Here is a 26,727-nt window from a genome sequence, read left to right as displayed (position 1 = left end):
AGTGTTCAGCAGTCTGATGGCTTGTCTGATGGCCACAGACGATGCAATCGCCATCACACTGTACTATCCCATTTGGACAAGAGGAATGCCTATGTAAGACTGCTGCTCATTGACTATAGCTCAGCATTGGACACCATAGTACCCTCCAAGCTCATCAATAAGCTTGAGGAGCTGGGTCTCAAACCCACCCTGTGAAATTGGTCCTGGACTTCCTTGTGGGCCGCCCCCAGGTGGTGAAGGTAGGAAATAACATCTCCACTTTGCTGATCCTCAACACTGGGGCCCCACAAGGGTGCATGCTCAGCCCCCTCCTGAACTCCCTATTCACCCATGACTGCGTGGCCATGCACGTCTCCATCTCAATCATCAAGTTTGCAGACGACACAACAGTAGTAGGCTTGATTACCAACAATGAGGCGACAGCCTACAGGGAGAAGGTGAAGGCACTCAGAGTGTGGTGTCAGGAAAACAAGGCCATCAGACTGTTAAACAGCCATCAATAAGACAGAGAGGCTACTCACTACATACAGACTTGAACAGCTCATGGCTGGGGTGTGTGGGGTGTGTGCTGCGGGCCTTCCTCGGGCACCATTTTGACTAGATTTTCTGGATGGGTGGGAGCACAGTCCCAGTGATGTAGTGGGCCTTCTTCACCACCTGCTTGAAGTTAAAAATCAACTCCTTTATTTTTCTGACGTAGAGGGAGAGGTTGTTGTCCTGGCACCACTATACCAATTAACTTCCCTCCTCCCTATAGGCTGACTCGTTGCTGTTATTTATCAGGCCGACAACCGTGGTGTCGTCAGCAAACTTCATGATGTTTGGTTTCGTGCAAAGCCATGCAGTCATGGGTGGATAGGGAGTAGAGGAGAGAGCTGATGACACACCTTTTGTCTTTTGAATACCGATGGAAATGGCATCTTCCATGAATCTGTTGGAGAGGTAGGCAAATTGGAGTGGGTCTAGTGCATCTGGCCTTGATGTTGGCCATGACCAGCCTCTCGAAGCACATCATGACAACCGTTGAGAGTGCGACGGGGCAATAGTCATTTGGGCATGTCAACTTGTTTTTCTTGGGCACTGTACAGCCTGGGACAGGGACAAGTTGAAGATGTCTGATAAGACACGTGTGTGTGTGTGTGTGTGTGTGTGTGTGTGTGTGTGTGTGTGTGTGTGTGTGTGTGTGTGTGTGTGTGTGTGTGTGTGTGTGTGTGTGTGTGTGGTAAAGTAGAGAGGTCTAAACAAGTGGCCATTCCATGGAAAGAAGACTCCCACAGCCCTTCAGTGCACTGGACTACAGTCTGCTGCAGAGTTCATAGTGGGTGTACAAGTCAAAGAAAGACTGTAGCTCTGTCTGACAGCAGCTTTCCATTTGGTCGTCTCTGTCTGACGCTGTTGTCGCACATGGTGTTTGACAAGTGCAGAATTGGGCCAAAAGAAAATCCTTACAGACAATTTTAAAATCCTTTCACACTGTAAAACTTTATTCCCAATGCTGAGGTGAGGAGAGGACAGCGCTAGTCGCTCGCTAGGACTGCAGGGCTAGGACGGCATGATCAATATCTAGTCAAAGTGAGTAGGAAAGATAAAGTGCTAGCCTCGTGGGTAACAAGAGAGCATGTCTGTCTCGCCTATGTTCTCTCTGTGTACCATAATTACATGTTATCACCACCAACCTCCATCCCGGCTCCCCACTTTTCTAGTTTCATTCAGCCACAGAGAAAAAAGGGACAGGCAAGGGCAAACTGGCGGCCATTGTGTGCCTTTGTGTGGGTGTCTTTAAAAAGATAATGGGCATAGAGAAAAGAGATCAGAACAGAATAAGGAAAAGGTCCAGTCTCTCCCCTGAAGAGATATTCGGCCAATAGATACATTTTTTTATCTTCTATTATCTCCGTCTCCAAAGGGCTTTGGTCCACAGAAGCCCCTCAGGCCCTCGTCGCTAGCGCTCTCTCTACCCACAATGCTTGGTGCTGTGTGCATGGTATTTATGCACTTACAATCTGACTATTTACTGTGATGTGACCAGCTTCAAGAGGCAAATAATGTGTCATTGCTAACCACACGCTAACTCACAACCCTGTTTGTCTCATTCTAGTTTTACTACTGCTGTTGTTTTTGTTAGGTTTGTGAATCGCATCGCCACCGAAAGCCGAGCCGTTAGAGGTATAATCACCAGACAAGAGGGAGAGTATTGAAATGGCAAAGTTGCAAAGGACCTGTAAACACGCCAGAACTTCTCCCCGAGAAACAACTACATTTCTCAGAGTGAAGTTCAGTAGAGAGCATCCTATCACCACCCACTCCTCTCACGCCATGGCCCACTGCCACACACACACACACACACACACACACACACACACACACACACACACACACACACACACACACACACACACACACACACACACACACACACACACACACAGACGCGCGCGCACGCACATTTATTTCAGTTTACATTTGAGTTTCTGTGACAAAACAAGCAGTCATTGTGTAGAGAATCATTGTACCATTTAAACTGCTGTGAAATATATTTTCCATAGCCAAAAATATTATATTTTCAGCTGTTTGAAGCCAGTTTACAAAACTGAAAGTAAAAGATGCAAAAAACTAATTTAAGAACGGGCAGCGTAGAAATAGCGCACATAGAATAGATCTACAGCTTGTTAGACTTTTGATCGGGTCGCCCAAAAAGTTACATTTTGCAGCTTCGAACTATAGAATTTATGACGGGATTGAGACAAGCTGCAGCCTTAAAAACACAGGTGAATGCCCCCAATTGGCACCCTACTCCCTATACAGGGCACTACTTTTGACCAGGACCCATAGGGCTCTGGTCAAAAGTAGTGCACTGCGTAGGGAATAGGGTGCCATTTGGGACACAACCCTGTCTTTTTAAAACAGGCTTTAAGTGCTCTCTTTGACATTTACAAGCCTCCATAATGGCATCTTTCAAACTTGTGTATGTTGCGCCATATCTCCCATGGGTGAGGGGTAAACAAATATACCTCGTAGAGTTATGAGAGTTTATTTAACAGGACAATGTCACAGCGTGTTAAATATATATTTTACATAATCTAAACTCGAAATCTCAAAGTGCTAAGGATTTATGCTTCGTTTCCAAATCTTAAATAAATATGGTTTTAACAGCCGACTTGGGGCCTCTTTCAATATACCTTTCCCCTGATTACTTTTTCCTTATGCTAGGTTTTTCTATTTAACATTTCAAAATGTCTCTTTAGATGGTGAAAGCAGACTGCTGCCACAAGACTGTGTTGTTAATCATTGAGTGACTCCCCCCCCTCTCCCTCCCTCTCTCTCTCTCTCTCTCTCTCTCTCTCTCTCTCTCTCTCTCTCTCTCAATTCAATTCAAGGGGCTTTATTGGCATGGGAAACATGTGTTAACATTGCCAAAGCAAGTAAGGTAAACAATAAAAATTAACAGTAGACATCACACATACAGAAGTTTCTCTCTCTCTCTCTCTCTCTCTCTCTCTCTCTCACACACACATCATTCCTCTCCCTCCTCACCCCCTCCGTGGTCAGTGTTATTAGGGACGGGGGACTTAATGACCTGAGGTGTTGTTCTAAGACTGCTGAGCAAACACTCTATTTGATAGTTAGCCCAGTTTGTCTAGTAACTAGCTACCTCCTGGATGGACGTGTCCTCCCTGTAGCTAGGCTGATAGGAGGGTTAATGGGCAGCGGAGAATTACCGGTAACTCTCTGGACACATAATCAAATATTACCCTGAAGCCACAGCTGGGGGTGTGTGTCATTCATTTATACAAACACACACACACACACACACACACACACACACACACACACACACACACACACACACACACACACACACACACACACACACACACACACACACACACACACACACACACACACACACACACAGTCAATCTGACACACTGACAAGACATTTAGCATGCCAACATGCTGATGACATCATTTCCCCCCTGTACTGTCAGTCAGCTATGAGAGAGAGCATGAATGAGGGGCCCGTGCCCCCCTGTGGCCTTTAGAGAATTTGGGTCTTAAGTTTCCATGGGGGCAGGCTGTGTGTCTGTTTGTGTGTGTGCGCTTGGGCGACAGACAGTGAGTGCTGTGCCAGATGTGACCTTTGCCCATCAGAGCACTCATCAGATGAAAGCCCAATGGCCCTGCATCTGTCTCCCCCTTCTCTCCCCTCCATCCTCTCCTCAACCCCTCCCCCTCCCCCTCCTTCTTCACCTCGTTCCCCCCTCCTGGGTGTTGACACAGGTGTCCTCGTAACAAGTGTCGCATAGCCGCGACATGATGAACGACTCTAGTGGGTGAAATGCCGATGATGGAGCTTTTCACTTATAGGTAAGGCAGGGCAGTGGCACGATCCCTGAATCTCTCTCCTCCCTCTCTCTCTCTCTCTGCCCCCAGCGCCATGCTTGATGTGGCTCTAAGAGTAACAAATTGCAGAGCTGTTAACCAGAAGCACATGACTTTTTTTCAGAGAGAATAAGACCCAGTTGTGACAGACTTTAAGTGAGACAAGATTAGAGGATAAATATAGAGGTTTCTGTTCAGAGAGGATGGCCTGTTTTTATTCTGAAATCCGGAGAGGCGGACATTAGGGACTATTGGGCTAAAGGGGTGGTAGCGACCTTAGTGGACTCCAGCACTAGACAACACCAGCAGTAGCACAGGTACAGTGCGTTCTCTTCCTGTAGCCGACTATCTACCGCTGAGTTCAGTGTATCCATAAAAATAAGCTGTCCTCATCCCCTTTCTCAGCTCTCTTTTATTCCTCTCCCCACCCCCCTCTGTCTCTGTTTTCATCCCTCCCTCCCTCCCTCCCTCCCTCCCTCCCTCCCTCCCTCCCTCCCTCCCTCCCTCCCTCCCCCTCCCTCCTCCCCCCCCATACTGTTCGGTCAGTGGAGCAAGGCAGGCAATTTTGCTGCCCATAAAATAAATAGCCCGCTCTAATCAAGATCCCTGGATTGAAAAAGTAATGTGTGTGTGTGTGTGTGAGATGTGAAAGGCGATGGACGACCACAAACAATCTGTTTTCTCCCAATTAGACATTCTTTTGCGCTACTGATGGCACCGCTGATTGAGAACCAGGGCTGCTCTCCAGTTTCATTACAGAGAGAGATAGAGTGTGTACCCTGTTTCCCATCTGACCTTGAACCCTCATTTACCTCTAAAAGAACCCAGCTCCATTCCCTGAAGCTGCCCTCGAACCCGAGTCTGTAGTACTGTACACACAGCATTCTTCCATCCAGGCTCATTAAGATGCACTGCATTCCTTGCATTACTTCTCCAGCGATACCTTCAACATCTGTGTACCATCATTAAGTTTACATGTATTAGCCAACACAAATCTGCTGATTCTGTCCGCTTAATACCCACCCTGGTGTTGATAAGCTTACCTAATCAACAAGCTAGCTGCTCTCGAAACCAAAGGAGGGAGGCTTAGGATATGTTCCAAATGGCACCCTATTCCCTATATAGTGCACTACTTTTAACCAGAGCACTATGGGTCCTGGTCAAAAGTACTGCACTAATTAGGCAATAGGGTGCCATTTGGGACACAGGCTTAATTGATCTCAAAGCCACCGCCTTGGCGGCGGCCGACTCTGCTGTACTCAAAACACAGCACTGGTTTCAAAGCTAAACAAGTTTCTGTTGCCTGCTTCAGAAGAACCGGCCCGGCCCCACGACACAGCCATGGTGTGTTGCCAGCTCTACAGGGGATGGTCCTGAACAAAACATCCCACAGAGGGTGCAAAATACTCGGCTGTGTCTCCAGCTGGCTCCCCCTTGGTGCATCCCTTCTTACTAACAACACTTCTGGGGAAACATATTTGCTCATATCTCAACACCCTGCATTCAGCACTTCTTTCCCCCATCCCTCATAGCCCAGGTGCCCTAACACAGCTAATTTATAATCAGTCCTTTTAATGGATGAGACTGGGAAATACCTCATCAGGAGATGAATGTGGGATGCACAATTTAATCGCATCACCAAGAAGGAATGCTGCACTTCACTGAGGTGTGGGGTGATGTGTGTGTCACGCAAATATATCAGATTAAAGGGACATCCTCTCAGACACACACAGACACACATACACCCTCGGCGTTACTCTGGACCATGATCTCTCTTTTGAAGAAGATATCCCTCTGGTTGTGTGGGGGCTGTGCTTTGGCAAAATGGGTGGGGTTATATCCTTTCTGTTTGGCCCTGTCCGGGGGTGTCCTCGGATGGGGCCACAGTGTCTCCTGACCCCTCCTGTCTCAGCCTCCAGTATTTATGCTGCAGTAGTTTATGTGTCGGGGGGTTAGGGTCAGTTTGTTATATCTGGAGTACTTCTCCTGTCCTATTCGGTGTCCTGTGTGAATTTAAGTGTGCTCTCTCTAATTCTCTCTTTCTCTCTTTCTTTCTCTCTCTCGGAGGACCTCAGCCCTAGGACCATGCCTCAGGACTACCTGACATGATGACTCCTTGCTGTCCCTAGTCCACCTGGCCGTGCTGCTGCTCCAGTTTCAACTGTTCTGCCTTATTATTATTGGACCACGCTGGTCATTTATGAACATTTGAACATCTTGGCCATGTTCTGTTATAATCTCCACCCGGCACAGCCAGAAGAGGACTGGCAAGCCCACATAGCTTGGTTCCTCTCTAGGTTTCTTCCTAGGTTTTGGCCTTTCTAGGGAGTTTTTCCTAGCCATTGTGATTCTACACCTGCATTGCTTGCTGTTTGGGGTTTTAGGCTGGGTTTCTGTACAGCACTTTGAGATATCAGCTGATGTACGAAGGGCTATATAAATACATTTGATTTGATTTGATTTGACCCTACCCCTACAAGCACACACACACACACACACACACACATACACTTCTGAGATTAAAAAGAGGGCATCCGTCTTCTCTGTGGGTCACTCTGGGTCATCCCATAGACTAGCTGAGGGTTAATTAATCGGAGTGAAGTCTGCTGTCTGTTGCACCTGTTTGTGTCCTACTCCCTTCCCCTCTCCCAATCACTCAATGGAAATCTACCCCCGTCCCATGGCAGCCATAAACTCAAAACACAGTCAGGAAGTCAAGCCAACAACAGGAAGCTTTCCCTTTTATTGTATTGTCTTCAGATAAGAAATGAGAATGTCCCCTGAGTGTACTTGTGAAATTAAGGCTGCTTGGTGAGTTCCCGTTTCAGCAGGGACACGTCTGTGGTCTTTTTTGTGATATTTTATTGTTGAGGATACTTCTCATTATCGGTTCATCTGATCGTCTGCATAAGCAGCAGTATGCTACCGCAATGGAATATATGTATTTTTTTTATTTTTTTTATTTTTACCTTTATTTAACCAGGCAAGTCAGTTAAGAACAAATTCTTATTTTCAATGACGGCCTGGGAACAGTGGGTTAACTGCCTGTTCAGGGGCAGAACGACAGATTTGTACCTTGTCAGCTCGGGGGTTTGAACTCGCAACCTTCCGGTTACTAGTCCAACGCTCTAACCACTAGGCTACCCTGCCGCCCCGAGTATGAATTGAGCTTATCAGGAGCAGGAAGAGGAGAAAGCACTTTCTTCATTCATGATCTTTAAACTGTTGGGGACTCACTTCCTCCACTTAACCATGATGATGTAGCATCACATAAACAGAGAAAGGGGACATTATTATGTCTGGATGAACAGATATCATCATAACTACAGTAAGTTTTAGAAGTACCATAAATACATTGTTTCTGCTTCACGAGCTGTGTGTGAACTTGTGTGTGTGTGTGATGATATTTTGTGATTGTTTGCCATTCACTATTTCTCATCTCACCTGTTTTGAAGACCTCGTAGCGGATGGAGAAGCCTGCTCCATGGGTCTCGTAGTCGGACACAAACTTGATGTAGAGCTGGTACCCAGAAGACACCACGGGTGACGGGGCGATCTTCCCACAGTACTTCCCCACCAGCTGCCCACTCTCGTCCACGCCGTCACGTACCTCCACATAGTCATACCTGGACAGAGAGGGGGAGAGGGGGAGTGAGTACCTGTCAGGGACCTGTTGTTGTATTAGGTATTTTATGCACACACACACACACACACAAGTTCATGTTTGATAGGTGATCCTCCATAATGCAGAAAAAAACATGCTCTAGCGGTAATGAGGTGTACAGGATAAATCTCTCTCTCTCTGACAACACAATCAATCATATATACTCAGTCTCATTTATTTTCAAAGGAAAGTATTAGTGTATACAGTTTAGGAGTCATAAATATCAGAAAGTGCAGGTGTGATTCATGTCAAAATATGATTGTTACAGTGCCTTTTTAGTTTTGTAGATATGTCCATTATTACATGGCTACTATTTGTTTTGACTTCTGAATCAAGAGCGGAAACAGAGAAACTGTGCAGCGCACACACACACACACACACACACACACACACACACACACACACACACACACACACACACACACACACACACACACACACACACACACACACACACACACACACACACACACACACACACACACACACACACAAACACACAATAAGTTGGAAACAACAATCAAGTTCATGTTTTGATAGGTGATCCTCCATAATGCAGAAAAACATGCTCTAGTGGTAATGAGGTCTACAGGATAAATCCAAGACCAGGTGGGCAGGTTGGTTAACCTTCTCATATTTCCTCCACGTGGCACGGCTCCACGTTGTTAGCTAGAAAATGCGGACACTGCAGAGATTCTATAACAATGACTCCCAGCTGTACGGAGTCTAGGTTTACATAAAACTGGTCTAGTGGAGCTGTGAGTGTGTGTTGGAGCTATGTCGAAACTGTCAGTGCAGCTCAATAGCTGTCTTCTCCCTGTAAAAGAGCCGATGCCTAAAGAGAGAAGTGTGTGTGGGGTTTATATGTGTTTCTGTGTTGTCTGTTGTTCTGTGTGTGTCTGTGTGTATATGAGTATATTTAATGTCAGTGATCGTATTATACTCCTTGGAGGCAGGTACAGGGAGACCACCAGACGCACGTGTTAACACAATCAGGCGGCAGCTATAAGATTGCAGCTCATGCACACACACACACACACACACACACACACACACGCTCCACATCCTACTCAAATGGAATTTCAGATCCAGGGCAATTGGCATGAGGAGCTGGCTAATTGAGTCAGCACGAAGCTTTAAGACCAAGGGAGGAAATCGCCTTCAGAATGTGCACGGGTAACAACGGGAGCCAATGCACTCACACATCGTGTGTGTAACATAAGATGGAGCGAAGAGGGCAATCTGAATCTGATCCGTTGGCCAACCAGGATGGCCTGAACGAACACAGCCCATGGGTATCTGGGCTGAAAAGCAATTTGTTCCTGTGTGTGTGTTTGCGTATGTGTTTGTGTTTACGTGTGCCTGTGTATCTGTATGTAAGTATGCGGTGTATACCTTTGCATGTACGTGTGTGTGTCTGCAGTGCAGGAGAAATTAATCATCCATGCTTTGTTAGGGGTTCAAGCAGCGAAACTGGTAAAAAGGGTCACAGTCGGACATTCAGAGAGGGCATATTATTGTAGCCCTGATGGCACAAAATCATTAAAGGCCTGACTGCACAGAGATGCTTGGGAATATGGTCCAACGAGGGACCGTTTGTGGGTGTTTACAGGGGGGAAGGGGTATATCTGATCTCCATCACCTAGGACTTGACAATGGTTAACCAAATCTCTCCATTTCTGCTCAATTTCGCATGCCTTCTCATACAGCTGCAGCTGTATATGCATTCGGAAATCAAGGCCTTTCTTGAGTCGGGCTCTGGGATGGTGCAACAGTTAAGCATTTGAATGTGTAGTTGTTTGTGGGGGAAAGGGGTTGAGTGTGTATGAGAGTGTGTGTGTGTGTGTGTGTGTGTGTGTGTGTGTGTGTGTGTGTGTGTGTGTGTGTGTGTGTGTGTGTGTGTGTGTGTGTGTGTGTGTGTGTGTGTGTGTGTGTGTGTGTGTGTGTGTGTGTCACAGTCTCAGTGAGTGAGGGAGTAAAGATGTTTGGGACAATATAGGATTAATAACAATAATTGTCTGCTAAAATAATAATTGCTTGCCAAAACATAATTTTGTAATGCCAATAATGGTAGGAGGCAACAATCCTTTGCATAAACTACCAACCTTATTACAAATATTAATTTCTATAAATATGGAAATTAGACTAGTAGAATTTTTTTAATAGATATATATACATTTTAATAGCTATATATAATACAAATTGAGGTGAGGGCGATGGAAATGATTTTGGCGATTGATCTGCTTCTGTTCTGTGGTTGGCACTGTGTGCTCTTTTTGAAGGATGGGTCCCGGTCTCTCGGGGGTCATGGGATCTGGGGGGTCGAGGGTGGTCTGCCGGTCAATGGGATGACAGCCCAACTCAGGATGAGGAGAGGTTTTAGGGGGTGGAATAGTGGAGACCAATTGGTGGTTTACTTAGCAATGCAAATATCATGGTACAGCTATATGAACACTCATGTAACTTTTTAATGGTGCGTTTACAAACATATATTATGATAAATAAAATTGAAACTTGTGTTTACCCGTATTTACCTGGCTCAAAGAGAAGGAATATAATATCTATTGCTTACAGGAAACTCATTCAACAATTTTAGATGAAGTTTTGTGGGAAAAGGATTGGGGGGCGAAGTATATTTCTCCCATGGGCAAAGAAATTCAAAAGGGGTGATGATATTAATTAAAACCTGTTAAAACCTCTTGATACTCCCCACCCCGGATCCGGGATCGTGAATAAAGCCTCAGGCTCATTAGCATAACGCAACGTTAACGATTTCTGAAAATCGCAAATAAAATGAAAATAATGCACCTGCTCTCAAGCTTAGCCTTTTCTTAACAACACTGTCATCTCAGATTTTCAAAATATGCTTTTGAACCATAGCAAATCACTAATTTGTGTAAGAGTATGCTAAGCTAGCTTAGCATTTTGAGTAGCATTTAGCACGCAACATTTTCACAAAAACCAGATAACCAAATAAATAAAATCATTGACCTTTGAAGAGCTTCGGATGTTTTCAATGAGGAGACTCTCAGTTACATAGCAAATGTTCAGTTTTTCCTGAAAGAATCTTTGTGTAGGAGAAATCGCTCCGTTTTGTACATCACATTTGGCTACCGAAACGAACCAAAAATTCAGTCACCAAAACGTCAAACTTTATCCGAATTAACTCCATAATATCGACCGAAACATGGCAAACATTGTTTAGAATCAATCCTCAAGGTGTTTTTTCACATATCTCTTCATTGATATGCAGTTCGTGGAAGCCTGCTTTCCCCTCAGAATCGCATGGAAAAATACCAGCAGCTGAAAAAGACGCACCAATTTCGAGGGAGGACACCGGGCGGACACCTGGAAAATGTAGTCTCTTATGGTCAATCTTCCAATGATATGCCTACAAATACGTCACAATGCTGCAGACACCTTGGGGAAACGACAGAAAGGGCAGGCTCATTCCTCTCGCATTCACAGCCATATAAGGAGACAATGGAAAACGGAGCCTCAAAAATCCTGCTGGTTTCCTGGTTGCCGTTTCATCTTGGTTTTGCCTGTAGCTGCCGTTCTAGGACACCCACAGACAATATCTTTGCAGTTCTGGAAAATTCAGAGTGTTTTCTTTCCAAAGCTATCAATTATATGCATAGTCGAGCATCTTTTTGTGACAAAATATCTTGTTTAAAACGGGAACGTTTTTCATCCAAAAATGAAATTGCGCCCCTAGAGTTTCAAGAGGTTAAGGCTAGGCATAATACTGCCCCCTTTGGATGAATTGCATGCCCATAGTAAACTTAAAAAAACGTTTGAATTATGTCTGTAAGTATAGCAGAACTCACAGGGCAGGCAATCTCCCAAACTAGTACTGGAAACCTGAAAGTTGGGGCAACTTTGACGTCATCGCCCCCACCCTTCCCAACCAGCTATGGATCTGGAAACACTTTCTATGTCTTCCACTAGATGTCCTCATTCAGTAGAGCATTTAATTGTGGACACACGAACTGAAAGAAAACGATGTATTGGGTAAGTATAACTCCTTCCACTACATTCTGATCGAAGACCATCAAAGGTAAGGGAATATTTATGTTGTAATTTTGTATTTCTGTTGACTCCAACATAGCGGAGAAATATTGCTTACGTCTGAGCGCTGCCTCGGATTATTGCATAGTGAACTAATTCTGTAACGTTAAAAATAAATGTGACACAGCGGTTGCATTAAGAAGCAGTGTATCTTTCTAACTATATGTAGAACATGTATATTTAGTCAAAGTTTATGATGTGTATTTCTGTTATCTGGCGGAGCTATCTATAATTTCTCCGGACATTTTTGAGGATTTTCTGAACATGGCGTCAATGTAAACGGAGATTTATGGATATAAATAGCATATTATTGAAAAAAACATAAATGTACTGTGTAACATGTCCTATTACTGTCATCTGATGAAGATTTTCAAAAGGTTAGTGAATTTTTTTTCTTTTAATCCTGCGTTTGTGATTGCATCTTTTGTTCGACAAAATGGCTGTATATCGTCTGTGTCTTTGTGGTGGTTTGACATAAATGTGTGCTATGTTTTCGCCGTAAAACATTTTAGAAATCTGACATGCTGGGTAGATGAACAAGGTGTTTATCTTTCATTTCAGCTATTGGACTTGTTAATGTGTGGAGGTTAAATATTTCTAAGAATATTTTTGCATTCTATGCGCCACCGTTTGAGTTGACCGGGGGCGTGTGGTACCCCCTGGGGAACCTGTACCGTTAACAAGTTTTAACAGTAATTTTGACACAAATGTGCAAATTGTCCAAACAGATCCTCAAGGTAGATGGATGATTTAAATACGTTATTGGACCATAAACAGATATGGCTTATTAACCTAAACGGTCCAAATAATGATGATCCATGCTTCTTTGAAAATATATAGAATAATTTATCAACCCGACAAGCAACACAATACTATTACTACAGTGGGAGATTATAATACAGTTTTAAATACCTCAATGGACCATAAAGGAAATCACAATACAAACTATCACCCTAATGCACTTAAGGAAATAATGAATGTCATGGATACATTGGAATTTGTGGATATATGAAGGCTTAAATACCCTGACCGAGTGAGATATACAGTTGAAGTCGGAGGTTTACATACACTTTAGCCAAATACATTTAAACTCAGTTTTTCAGAACTCCTGACATTTAATCCTAGTAAAAATGCACTGTTTTAGGTCAGTTAGGATCACCACTTCATTTTAAGAACGTCACGCCCTGACCATAGAGAGCTGTTCATTCTCTATGTTGGTTAGGTCGGGGTGTTATTAAGGGTGGGTTATCTAGGGGAATTGTATATCTATGTTGGTCTGGTATGGTTCTCAATCAGAGGCAGCTGTTTATAGTTATCTCTGATTGGGGATCATATTTAGGTAGCCATTTCCCCATTGTGCTTTGTGGGATCTTGTCTATGTATAGCTGCCTGTGAGCATTATTATAGCGTCACGGTTCGTTTGTTTGCGTTGTTGTTCTTTGACGTTTTCTATTCCAAAATAAAGGATGGAAATATACCACGCTGCATCTTGGTCTACTCCTTATGACGAGTGTGACAAGAATGTGAAATGTCAGAATAATAGTAGAGAGAATGATTTAAGTCAGTGTTTATTTCTTTTAACCACAATCCCAGTGGGTCAGAAGTTTACATACACTCAATTAGTATTTGGTAGCATTCCTTTTAAATTGTTTAACTTGGGTCAAACATTTCAGGTAGCCTCCCACAAGCTTCCCACAATAAGTTGGGTGAATTTTGGCCCATTCCTCCTGACAGAGCCGGTGTAACTGAGTCAGGTTTGTAGGCCTCCTTGCTCGCACACGCTTTTTCAGTTCTGCACACACATTTTCTATAGGATTGAGGTCAGGGATTTGTGATGGCCACTCCAATACCTTGACTTAGTTGTCCTTAAGCCATTTGCCACAATTTTGGAAGTATGCTTGGGGGCATTATCCACTTGGAAGACGCATTTGCGACCAAGCATTAACTTCCTGACTGATGTCTTGAGATGTTGCTTCAATATATCCACATAATTTTCCACCCTCATGATGCCATCTATTTTGTGAAGTGCACCAGTCCCTCCTGCAGCAAAGCACCCCCACAACATGATGCCGCCACCCCCAAGCTTCACGGTTGGGATGGTGTTCTTCAGCTTGCAAGCCTCCCCCTTTTCCTCCAACAGAATAATGGTCATCATGGCCAAACTGTTCTATTTTTGTTTCATCAGACCAGAGGATATTTCTCCAAAAAGTCTGATCTTTGTACCATGTGCAGTTGCCAACCATAGTCTGAGTTTTTTATGGCGGTTTTGGAGCAGTGGCTTCTTCCTTGCTTTGCGGCCTTTCAGGTTATGTCAATATAGGACTCGTTTTACTGTGGATATAGATACTTTTTTAAAACCTATTTCCCCCAGCATCTTCACAAGGTAATTTGCTGTTGTTCTGGGAATGATTCACACTTTTCGCACTAAAGTACGTTCATCTCTAGGAGACAGAATGCGTCTCCTTCCCGAGCGGTATGATGGCTGCGTGGTCCCATGGTGTTTATACTTGCATGCTACTGTTTGTACAGATGAACAGGGTACCTTCAGGTGTTTGGAAATTGCTCCCAAGGATGAAGCAGACTTGTGAAGGTCTACATTTTGTTTCTGAGGCCTTGGCCGATTTCTTTTGATTTTCCCATGATGTCAAGCAAAGAGGCACTGAGTTTACTTCAACGTAGGTGTATCAAAACTTCCGACTTGTACATGGCGGAGGCTTAATCAAGCTAGTCATCTTGATTACTTTTTTTATGTCCAGTAAAAAAAGTGTTGATAGGAGACAGAATGCGGTTGGACCATCACATAATTAGCATAAATTGTACTCTTACAGAATTTCTGCGTGGGCAAGGATATTGGAAATTTAATCAAAGCCTACTGGATGATAACAGAAACATTTTTAACCGACTTTTTCTGACATAACATAGGCACAGTAGATGTACCTTTGGAGGCCATGCAATTCAGTATTTAACTATGAAACAAAAGCAATTTAGGTCAAAAGAGTCCAATTTTACAAAGGAAATGGAAGGACTAACAGTACAGACAGATAGCAATAAAAACTGTACCATAGAATCTGAGAGTAAGTTAGAGGAACAACAAAAAGAAATGGAGTAACTTATTCAATAAAGATCCAGTGTAATATATTATAAAAATAATGCGAACTGGATGGAATAGTGGGAAATTGCACCAAATTCTTTTTCAATCTTCAACATAGAAATGCTACCAAAAATTATTTACTGACACTTGTTACAAATGATGGAGTCACCCATGATTCACCAATCAATATTTAGAAAGAGGAAGTAAAGCATATGTTTTCCTCCTCCAACTCCACTAACAAAAGCTAAATGTATGGATGTTTTTCCTATTAATAATGTAAAAGTAATATGTGTACAGAAAGACGAATGTGAAGGACAAATTACAAAGGAGGAACGTCTTAATGCAATTACAGTGGCTTGCGAAAGTATTCACCCCCTTGGCATTTTTCCTATTTTGTTGCCTTACAACCTGGAATTGACATGGATCTTTGGGGGGGTTGTATCATTTGAATTACACAAGATGCCTACCACTTTGAAGGTGCAAAATATTTTTTATTGTGAAAGAAACAAGAAATAAGTCAATAATTTGTAGAGACACATTTTGCAGCAATTACAGCAGCAAGTCTCTTGGGGTATGTCTCTATAAGCTTGGCACATCTAGACACTGGGATTTTTGCACCTTCTTCAAGTTAAAACTGATCCAGCTCCTTCAAGTTGGATGGGTTCCGCTGGTGTAAGCAATCCTTAAGTCATACCACAGGTTCTCAATTGGCTTGAGGTCTGGCCTTTGACTAGGCCATTCCAAACCTCAGTTCCAGTCTCAAATCTCTAGATGATTGAAACAGGTTTCCCTCAAGAATTTCCCTGTATTTATCACCATCCATAATTCCTTCAATTCTGACCAGTTTCCCAGTCCCTGCCGATGAAAAACCTCCCCACAGCATGATGCTGGATGGTGTTCTCGGGGTGATGTGAGGTGTTGGGTTTGCACCAGACATAGTGTTTTCCTTGATGGCCAAAAAGCTACATTTTAGTCTCGTCTGACCAGAGTACCTTCTTCCATATGTTTGGGGAGTCTCCCACATGCCTTTTGGCAAACACCAAACGTTTGCTAATTTTATTCTTTAGGCAATGTCTTTTTTCTGGCCACTCTTCCGTAAAGCCTAGCTCTGTGAAGTGTACGGCTTAAGGTGGTCTTATGGACAGATACTCCAATCTCCACTGTGGAGCTTTGCAGCTCCTTCAGGGTTATATTTGGTCTCTTTGTTGCCTCTCTGATTAATTCCCTCCTTGCCTGGTCTGGGAGTTTTGGTGGGCGGCCCTCTCTTGGCAGGTTTGTTGTGGTGCCATATTCTTTCAATTTTTTAATAATGGATTTAATGGTGCTCCGCGGGATGTTCAAAGTTTCTGATAATTTCTATAACCCAACCCTGATCTGTACTTCTCCACATCTTTGTCTCTGAACTGTTTGGAGAGCTCCATGGTCTTCATGATGCTGCTTGTTTGGTGGTGCCCCTTGCTTAGTAGTGTTGCAGATTCTTGGCCTTTCAGAACAAGTGTACAGTCGTGGCCAAAGGTTTTGAGAATGACACAAATATTAACTTCTACGAAGTTTGCTGCTTCAGTGTCTCTAGACATTGATTTCAGATGTTGCTATGGAATACTGGCGTATAATTACAAGCTTTTCATAAGTGTCAAATGCTTTTATTGACATTTACATGAAGTTGATGCAAAGAGTCAATATTTGCAGTGTTGATCCTTCTTTTTCAAGACCTCTGCAATCCACCCTAGCATGCTGTCAATTAACTTCTGGGCGACATCCTGACTGATGGCAGCCCACTCTTGCATAATCAATGCTTGGAGTTTGTCAGAATTTGTGGGGTTTTGTTTGTCCACCTGCCTCTTGAGGATTGATCACAAATTCTTAATGGGATTAAGGTCTGGGGAGTGTCCTGGCCATGGACCCAAAATATCAATGTTTTGTTCCCCGAGCCACTTAGTTATCACTTTTGCCTTATGGCAAGGTGCTCCATCATGCCGGAAAGGGCATTGTTCGTCACCAAACTGTTCCTGGATGGTTGGGAGAAGTCGCTCAAGGAGGATGTGTTGGTACCATTCTTTATTCATGGCTGTGTTCTTAGGAAAAGTTGTGAGTGAGCCCACTCCCTTGGCTGAGAAGCAACCCCACACATGAATAGTCTCAGGATGCTTTACTGTTGGCATGACAAAGGACTGATGGTAGCGCTCATCTTGTCTTCTCCGGACAAGCTTTTTTCCGGATGCCCCAAACAACCGGAAAGGGGATTCATCAGAGAAAATGACTTTAGCCCAGTCCTCAGCAGTCCAATCCCTGTACCTTTTGCAGAATATCAGTCTGTCCCTGATGTTTTTCCTGGAGAGATGTGGCTTCTTTACTGCCCTTCTTGAAACCAGGCCATCCTCCAAAAGTCTTAGTCTCATTGTGCGTGCAGATGCACCACACCTACCTGCTACCATTCCTGAGCAAGCTCTGTAATGGTGGTGCCCCGATCCCACAGCTGAATCAACTTCAGGAGATGTTACTGGTGCTTGCTGGACTTTCTTGGGCGTCCTGAAGCCTTCTTCACAACAATTGAACCGCTCTCCTTGAAGTTCTTGATGATCCGATAAATGGTTGATTTAGGTGCAATCTTACTGGCAGCAATATCCTTGCCTGTAAAGCCCTTTTTTGTGCAAAGCAATGATGACGGCACGTGTTTCCTTGCAGGTAACTATAGTTGGCCAAGGAAGAACAATGATTCCAAACACCACCCACCTTTTGAAGCTTCCAGTCTGTTATTCAAACTCAATCAGCATGACAGAGTGATCTCCAGCCTTGTCCTCGTCAACACCCACCCTGTGTTAACGAGAGAATCACTGACATGATGTCCTTTTGTGGCAGGGCTGAAATGCAGTGGAATTTTTGGGGGGATTCAGTTAATTAATTGCAATCCATATGATCACTCTTCATAACATTCTGGAGTATATGCAAATTGCCATCATACAAACTGAGGCAGCAGACTTTGTGAAAATTAATATTTGTGTCATTCTCAGCCCCCTTAAGTTAATACTTTGTGAAAAATAAAGGGGCTGAATGATTTTGCAAGCCCAATTTTTCAGTTTTTGAATTGTTAAAAAAGTATGAAATATCCAATAAATGTCGTTCCACTTCATGATTGTGTCCCACTTGTTGTTGATTCTTCACAAAAAAATACAGTTTTATATCTTTATGTTTGAAGCCTGAAATGTGGCAAAAGGTCACAAAGTTCAAGGGGGCCGAATACTTTCGCAAGGCACTGTACCTGTCACCCTAGACCCACTTAAATGTGCTTTACCGCCCTCTCCACAAGGTCCACAGGCGACGCAATCGCCATCACACTGCACACTGCCCTATTCCATCTGGACAAGTGCAAAACCTATGTAAGAATGCTGTTCATTAACACCATAGTAGCTCATCATTAAGCTTGAGGCCCTGAGTCTCAGGACTTCCTGTTGGGCCGCCCCCAGGTGGTGAAGGCAGGAAATAAAATCTCCACGTCACTGATCTTCAAAACCGGGTTCCCACAAGGGTGCATGCTCAGCCCCCCTCCCCCCGTTCTCCCTGTTCACCCAAGACTGCGTGACCATGCACGCCTCCAGCTCAATCGTCAAGTTTGCAGATGACACAACAGTAGTAGGCTTGATTATCAACAACGACGAGACAGCCTACAGGGAGGAGGCGAGGGCACTCGGGCATATCTCACTCAACATCAACAAAACAAAGGAGAAGATTGTGGACTTTAGGAAACAGCACATATCCACATTGATGGGACAGCAGTGGAGAAGGTGGAAAGTACACATCACGGACGAACTGAAATGGTCCCCCCACACAGACAGTGTGGTGAAGAAGGCGTAACAGCGCCTCTTCAACCTCAGGAGAATGAAGAAATGTGGCTTGTCACCTAAAACCCTCACAAGCTTTTACAGATGCACAATCGAGAGCCTCCGGTCAAGCTGTACAGCAACTGCACCGCCCACAACCGTAAGGCTCTCCAGAGGGTGGTGCAGTCTGCATAACGCATCAACGGGGGTAAAATACCTGCCCACCAGGACACCTACAGCACCCGATGTCACAGGAAGGCCAAAAAGATCATCAAGAACAACAACCACCCGAGCCACTGCCTGTTCACCCCACTACCATCCAGAAGGTGAGGTGTGATCTCCAGAGAACCAGTGGACAATAACAGGTGCATCAAAGCTGGGACTGAGAGACTGAAAAACAACTATCTCAAGGCCATCCCTAATACAGAGAGGCTGTTGCCTACATACAGGCCTGAAATTATTGTCCACTTTAATAAATGGATCACTAGTCACTTTAATAATGGCACTTTCATAATGTTTACATATCTTGCATTACTCATCAGTATGTATAGTATATACTGTTTTTTTATACATTCTATTGTATCTTGCCAATGCCACTCTGTCATTGCTCATTCTTATATTTATATGTATATATTCGTATTCCTTTATTTAGATTTGTGTACATTAGGTAGTTGTTTTGGAATAGTTAGATTACATGTTAGATATTGCAGCACTTTCGGAACTAGAAGCACAAGCATTTCGCTACACAAATTGGTTGTAATTTCAGTTTAATCCACCCGAAAAGACAGAACAAATAACACAACAAAAATTGTGGTTAAACTCAAATATACTAATTGATAAAAGAACGACATTTTTCGATAAAATGTTGAAAAAGGTATAATCTTTGTAAATGATATCATACATAGGACTGGTGGAGTTATGTCACACATGACATTGAAATGTCTGCTCTACCCAAAATTACAACCAACTAATTGCAGCTTTACTGCAAAAATGAAAGAGGCAAGTGAAAGGGGAAAAATGTAAAGAACTTGTATGTTGGCCCTGCATTAAAGGCCAAAATTGGTAATAAATAAAAATATATTCCAGTTTCATTTAAGGAAGAAAAAATTGACAGCTGTTCCATATAAATAGCAAAATAGTTGGGAAGAGATTTTCGATGTACCGATTCCATGGCACATGGTTTATGAATTGACACACAAAATGACACCGGATTCAAAACTTCAAATGTTTCTATTTAAATGATTATACAAAATTCTTGCAGCCAATAGAATGATATATATATATATGGAGTATACAATCTTTCCAGCTCTGCAGATTTAGCTTTTGTTTGTTAGGCTACTGTGCAGTCTGACAAGTAAACATAGCCTACAATACATACTGTAGTAAACATGGGAAAGTGCCTAATTCCTTACCTAAGGGAGAGCAGGCCATGTCTGTACTACAAAATGCAGGCACGCAGGAGGCAGAAGGAGTAGGCTGTCCTTGTAAATAGGAATTTGTTCTTAACTGATTCCATATGTAAATCAGATTGTGTCTGTAAAATGTATATAGTATGTATAAGCTGGAAGTCGAAGCCTAAGTGTTATTGTTTATTGGTTTACTCTAATTATGGGAGGAGTGGTTGGGTTTGCGGAGAATAATAAAGGAAAATATATTTTTTAAAGATATGTACAGTGGGGCAAAAAAGTATTTAGTCAGCCACCAATTGTGCAAGTTCTCCCACTTAAAAAGATGAGAGAGGCCTGTAATTTTTTTCATCACAGGTACACTTCAACTACGACAGACATAATGAGGGAAAAAAATCCAGAAAATCACATTGTAGGATTTTTAATTAATTTATTTGCAAATTATGGTGGAAAATAAGTATTTGGTCACCTACAAACAAGCAAGGTTTCTGGCTCTCACAGACCTGTAACTTATTCTTTAAGAGGCTCCTCTGTCCTCCACTTGTTACCTGTATTAATGGCACCTGTTTGAACTTGTTATCACTATAAAATACACCTGTCCAAAACCTCAAACAGTCACACTCCAAACTTCACTATGGCCAAGACCAAAGAGCTGTCAAAGGACACCAGAAACAAAAGTGTAGACCTGTACCAGGCTGGGAAGACTGAATCTGCAATAGGTAAGCAGCTTGGTTTTAAGAAATCAACTGTGGGAGCAATTATTAGGAAATGGAAGACATACAAGACGACTGATAATCTCCCTTGATCTGGGGCTCCACGCAAGATCTCACCCCGTGGGGTCAAAATGATCACAAGAACGGTGAGCAAAAATCCCAGAACCACACAGGGGGACCTAGTGAATGACCTGCAGAGAGTTGGGACCAAAGTAACAAAGCCTACCATCCGTAACACACTACGCCGCCAGGGACTCAAATCCTGCAGTGCCAGACGTGTCCCCCTGCTTAAGCCAGTACATGTCCAGGCCCGTCTGAAGTTTGCTAGAGAGCATTTGGATGATCCAGAAGAAGATTGGGAGAATGTCATATGGTCAGATGAAACCAAAATATAACTTTTTGGTAAAAACTCAACTTGTCGTATTTGGAGGACAAAGAATGCTGAGTTGCATCCAAAGAACACCATACCTACTGTGAAGCATGGGGGTGGAAACAATGCTTTGGGGCTGTTTTTCTGCAAAGGGACCAGGACGACTGATCCGTGTAAAGGAAAGAATGAATGGGGCCATGTATCGTGAGATTTTGAGTGAAAACCTCCTTCCATCAGCAAGGGCATTGAAGATGAAACGTGGCTGGGTCTTTCAGCATGACAATGATCCCAAACACCGCCCTGGCAATGAAGGAGTGGCTTTGTAAGAGGCATTTCAAGGTCCTGGAGTGGCCTAGCCAGTCTCCAGATCTCAACCCCATAGAAAATCTTTGGAGGGAGTTAAAAGTCTGTGTTGCCAAGCAACAGCCCCAAAACATCACTGCTCTAGAGGAGATCTGCATGGAGGAATGGGCCACAATACCAGCAACAGTGTGTGAAAACCTTGTGAAGACTTACAGAAAACGTTTGTCATTGCCAACAAAGGGTATATAACAAAGTATTGAGATAAACTTTTGTTATTGACCAAATACTTATTTTCCACCATAATTTGCAAATAAATTAATTTAAAAATCCTACAATGTGATTTTCTGAAAAAAAAATATCCTTTTGTCTGTCATAGTTGAAGTGTACCTATGATGAAAATTACAGGCCTCTCTCATCTTTTTAAGTGGGGGAACTTGCACAATTGGTGGCTGACTAAATACTTTTTTGCCCCACTGTACTTATGTCATGCAATAAAATGCAAATTAAGTACTTAAAAATCATACAATGTGATTTTCTGGATTTTTGTTTTATATTCCGTCTCTCACAGTTGAAGTGTACCTATGATACAATTCCAGACCTCTACATGTTTTGCTCTCCCCACTGTAAATCTCACTAGTTCAGGATATTTAAGCCTCCATATATCCACTAGTTCCAATTATCCATGACATTCGTGATTTCCTTAAGAGCATGAAGGTGATAATTTGTAGTGTGATTTCCTTTACGGTTCATTGAGGTATTTAAAACAGTATTATAATCTTCCACTATAATATTAGAGTCTTGTATTGCTTGTAGGGTTGATAATTTATTTTACATATTTTTGAAGAAAGTTGATCATCATTATTTGGTCTGTAAAGGTTAATGAGCCATATCCGTTTATGGTCCAATAACATATTTAAAATCATACATCTACCTTGCGGACACAGTTGGATCAATTTGCACATTCGGATAAAAATTACTGTTAATTAATATCATCACCCCTTTTGAGTTTCTTTGCCCATGGGAGATGTATATTTCGCCACCCAATCCTTCTTCCACACAACTTCATCTAAAATTGTTGAATGACTTTCCTGTAAACAATAGATATTATATTTCTTCTCATTAAGCCAGGTAAATATTGTTAGTGTTTTCATATTATCTGCTAAGCCATTACAATTAAATCCTGTTGCAGGAGAACTGTCCTGCAATGCAGTGTATTTGAAGTTTAAAACAGCATATGAAGTTCTTAATTTCCACTTCGAAATTCCCATTAATTAGAATAATTCACATTTCCTGTTGTTGTAGGATTATTTCCTATTGTAGCAAACAGACTCAAATTAAGATCCAACAGCTGTAGAGACCAGTCTGACCAATAGGTATTTACTTTAGGACCTTGGTGTGGTATGGCTACAATACGTTCACCTGGCTGTGATAATGGTGTGGTCTGACTGTGATGTTTCAGTCGTAATGAGTACTCTGTGTTTGCATGAGCCTGTTTGGCCTCTTTTCCCTCTGTTTGTATTTTAAGAGCTGACCCATCCTTTCAGCTTTTAGGACCAGCTGTGGCAACAGCCCATGTAATGATTGGCTTGGACAAATAAGACCCTGTTTCACAAGTCTACTTCATCAGTGTGCTTGAGACATGTAAAAAAAACAAGGTACCGTGTGCCCGTGCAGCGTGTCAACATAAGGAGTTTATCATGGTACATTCGCCCAGGAATCCATTGGTTTACAGTGTTTTTCCTGTGCTTTACAACACAATGACCATGGAGGCTCCCATTATCCAGTTTAAGACAGATTGGGTTTCTTGCCTTTCTTATGTCCCTGTATGCATCCCAAATGGCACCATATTCCTGACATAGTGCACTACTTTTGACCAGAGCCCCATGGGCCATTACATAACGGTCATTTAGACACAGCAGGTTATTGTCCAAGAGAGAACATTGTGTGGCATAGCACAGCTTAAATTGGCATATTGTAACTTCCAAGAAGTATTATATGCAGCTTGTCATGTGTTAAAGCAGAGATCGTATCTACTGTGAGTCATATGTTTTTGTGGTGTATTGCTCTACAGTTTTTCTCAGTATCCCCTACTGTAACAGATCTTCAGTGAGGTAATATTGGGCAGGCTGCATTGGCCCTGTCTGTTCCACAGCTCACAGCACAGAGAGGGCATCAATCTTTTGCAAGAACTGTTCTGTTCTCCTAACTTCTATATGTTTCAACTCAGTGCCTCTACCTCGGTCTCTGCAGCCCACCTCCCTCCTCCTCCCTCACTGACCAAAACCTGAGACTTGCCAGGTGTTTAAAAAATGTATGCGGGAATGCATCAACGTCAAAGGAGGGAGGAAAGCTGCAGGACTATACGGATGTGTGTGTGTGTACAGATATGGATCATATCAAATCAAATTGTATTTGTCACATGCGCCGAATACAACAGGTGTAGACCTTACAGTGAAATGCTTTCTTACAGGCCTTTAACAAACAATGCAGTTTTAAGAAAAATAGGTTTTAGGTAAAAAATGGAATAGTAAAAAATTAAAATAAAAAATAATTAAAGAGCAGCAGGAAAATAACAGTAACGAGGCTACTTACAGGGTGTACTGGTACAGAATCAATGTGCAGGTAGAGTTATTAAAGTGACTATGCATAGATAATAAGAGAGTAGCAGCAGCTTAAAATAGAGGGTATGCAAATAGTCAGTCTGGGTAGCCATTGCTTAGATGTTCAGGAGTCTTATGGCATGGGGATAGAAACTGTTTAGAAGCCTCTTGGACCTAGACTTGGCGCTCCAGTACTGCTTGCCGTGAGGTAGCAGAGAGAACAGTCAATGACTATGGTGGCTGGAGTCTTCAACAGCTTTTAGGGCCTTCCTCTGACACCGCCTGTTATAGAGGTCCTGGATGGCAGGAAGCTTGGCCCCAGTGATGTACACACTACCCTCTGTAGTGGCTTGCGTTTGGAGGCCGAGCAGTCGCCATACCAGGCAGTGAAGTAGCCAGTTATGATTCTCTCAATGGTGCAGCTGTAGAACGTTTTGAGGATCTGAGGATCCATGCCAAAGCTTTTCAGTCTCCTGAGGGGAAATAGGCTTTGTCATGCCCTCCTCGTGACTGTCTTGGACCATTCTAGCTTGTTGTTGATGTAGAAACCAAGGAACTTGAAGCTCTCAATCTACTTCACTACAGCCCTGTCGATGAGAACGGGGACGTACTCGGTCCTCCTTTTCCTGTAGTCCACAATCATCTCTTTTGTCTTGATCATTTTGAGGGAGAAGTTGTTGTCCTGGCATCACACTGCCAGGTCTCTGACCTCCTTCCTATAGGCTGTCTCATCCTTGTCGGTGACACTGTTGTGTCATTGGCAAACTTAATGATGGTGTTGGAGTGGTGCCGGGCCGTGCAGTCATGAGTGAACAGGGAGTACAGGAGAGGACTGAGCACGCATCCCTGAGGGGCCCCCGTGTTGAGGATCAGCATGACAGATGTGTTGTTACCTACCCTTACCACCTGGGGGTGGCAAGTCAGGAAGTCCACGATCCAGTTGCAGAGAAAGGGGTTTAGTCCCAGGGTCCTTAGCTTAGTGATGAGTTTTTAGGGAATATGGTGTTGAACGCTGAGCTGTAGTCAATGAATAGCATTCTCACACAGGTGTTTCTTTTGTCCAGGTGGGAAAGGGCAGTGTGGAGTGAAATAGAGATTGCGTAATCTGTGGATCTGTTGGGGCGGTATGTAAATTGGAGTGGGTCTAGGGTATCTGGGATAATGGTGTTGATGTGAGCCATGACCAGCTTTTCAAAGCACTTCATGGCTACAGACGTGAGTGCTATGGGTTGGTAGTCATTTAGGCAGGTTACCTTAGTGTTTTTGGGCACAGGTACTATGGTGTCTGCTTGAAACATGTTGGTATTACAGACTCAGTTTGGGACAGGTTGAAAATGTCAGTGAAGATACTTGCCAGTTGGTCAGCACATGCTCACAGTACATGTCCTGGTAATCTGTCTGGCCCTGTGGCCTTGTGAATGTTGACCTGTATAAAGGTCTTACTCACATCGGCTACGGAGATTGTGATCCGGAACAGCTGATGCTGTCAGTGTTGCTTGCCTCGAAGTGAGCATAGAAGTAATTTAGCTCGTCTTGTAGGCTCTTGTCACTGGGCAGCTCTTGGCTGTGCTTCCCTTTGTAGTCTGCAATGGTTTGCAAGCCCTGCCACATCCGACAAGCGTCGGAACCAGTGTAGTCCTTAGTCATGTATTGACTCTTTGCCTGTTTGTTGGTTAATCGGAGGGCATAGCAGGATTTATTATCAGCATCCGGGTTAAAGTCCCGCTCCTTGAAAGCAGCAGCTCTACTCTTTAGCTCAGTGAGGATGTTGCCTGTAATCCACGGCTTCTGGTTGGGGTATGTACGTACAGTCACTGTGAGGACGACGTCATCGATGTACTTATTGATGAAGCCAGTGACTGATGTGGTGTACTCAATGCCATTGGAAGAATCCCGGAACATATTCCAGTCTATGCTATCAAAACAGTCCTGTAGTTTAGCATCTGCGTCATCTGACCATTTCTTTATTGGCCGAGTCACTAAAGGATAAGTGGCTCATTGTGTGTGTGTGCGTGTGGGCGTGTGCATGCATGTGTGTGTGTGCCCTAGGCTTCCTCTCTAATGTCTAGTCATGTTCTGATCTGATCCGAGTACAGTGGTACAGTTGCCCAGACCAGGCTGTTTTCATCTGGAAGACATTATGGGATCATTTGCTAGACTGTCCAACACAACGCCTCAGAAAAACTTTCTCTTGCCAGCTGTATTAAATGTCCTATGTACTAAACCGTGTCTGTATACACCTGCGGCTTAGATACTGTATGTTGACCTCTGTGTGTGTGTTTGTGTGTCTGTGTGTGTCCTTGTTTGG

General features: G+C 43.3%; 1 protein-coding gene across 2 annotated transcripts in view; it reads right to left on the bottom strand.

Moving 5' to 3' along the window:
* Window positions 1–26,727, bottom strand: part of LOC135517547 (neuropilin-1a-like) — a 112,412-nt gene that overhangs the window by 64,028 nt on the left and 21,657 nt on the right. For both annotated transcript variants that reach the window (XM_064941956.1, XM_064941957.1), the window contains exon 3: window positions 7,828–8,009. In XM_064941956.1, the coding sequence (XP_064798028.1) occupies window positions 7,828–8,009 (182 nt within the window). The remainder of the gene's footprint in view (window positions 1–7,827; window positions 8,010–26,727) is intronic.

Source organism: Oncorhynchus masou, chromosome 28 (assembly GCF_036934945.1).
Source record: "Oncorhynchus masou masou isolate Uvic2021 chromosome 28, UVic_Omas_1.1, whole genome shotgun sequence".
NCBI classification, from domain to species: domain Eukaryota; kingdom Metazoa; phylum Chordata; class Actinopteri; order Salmoniformes; family Salmonidae; genus Oncorhynchus; species Oncorhynchus masou.
This window is presented reverse-complemented; position numbering and strand designations above follow the sequence as displayed.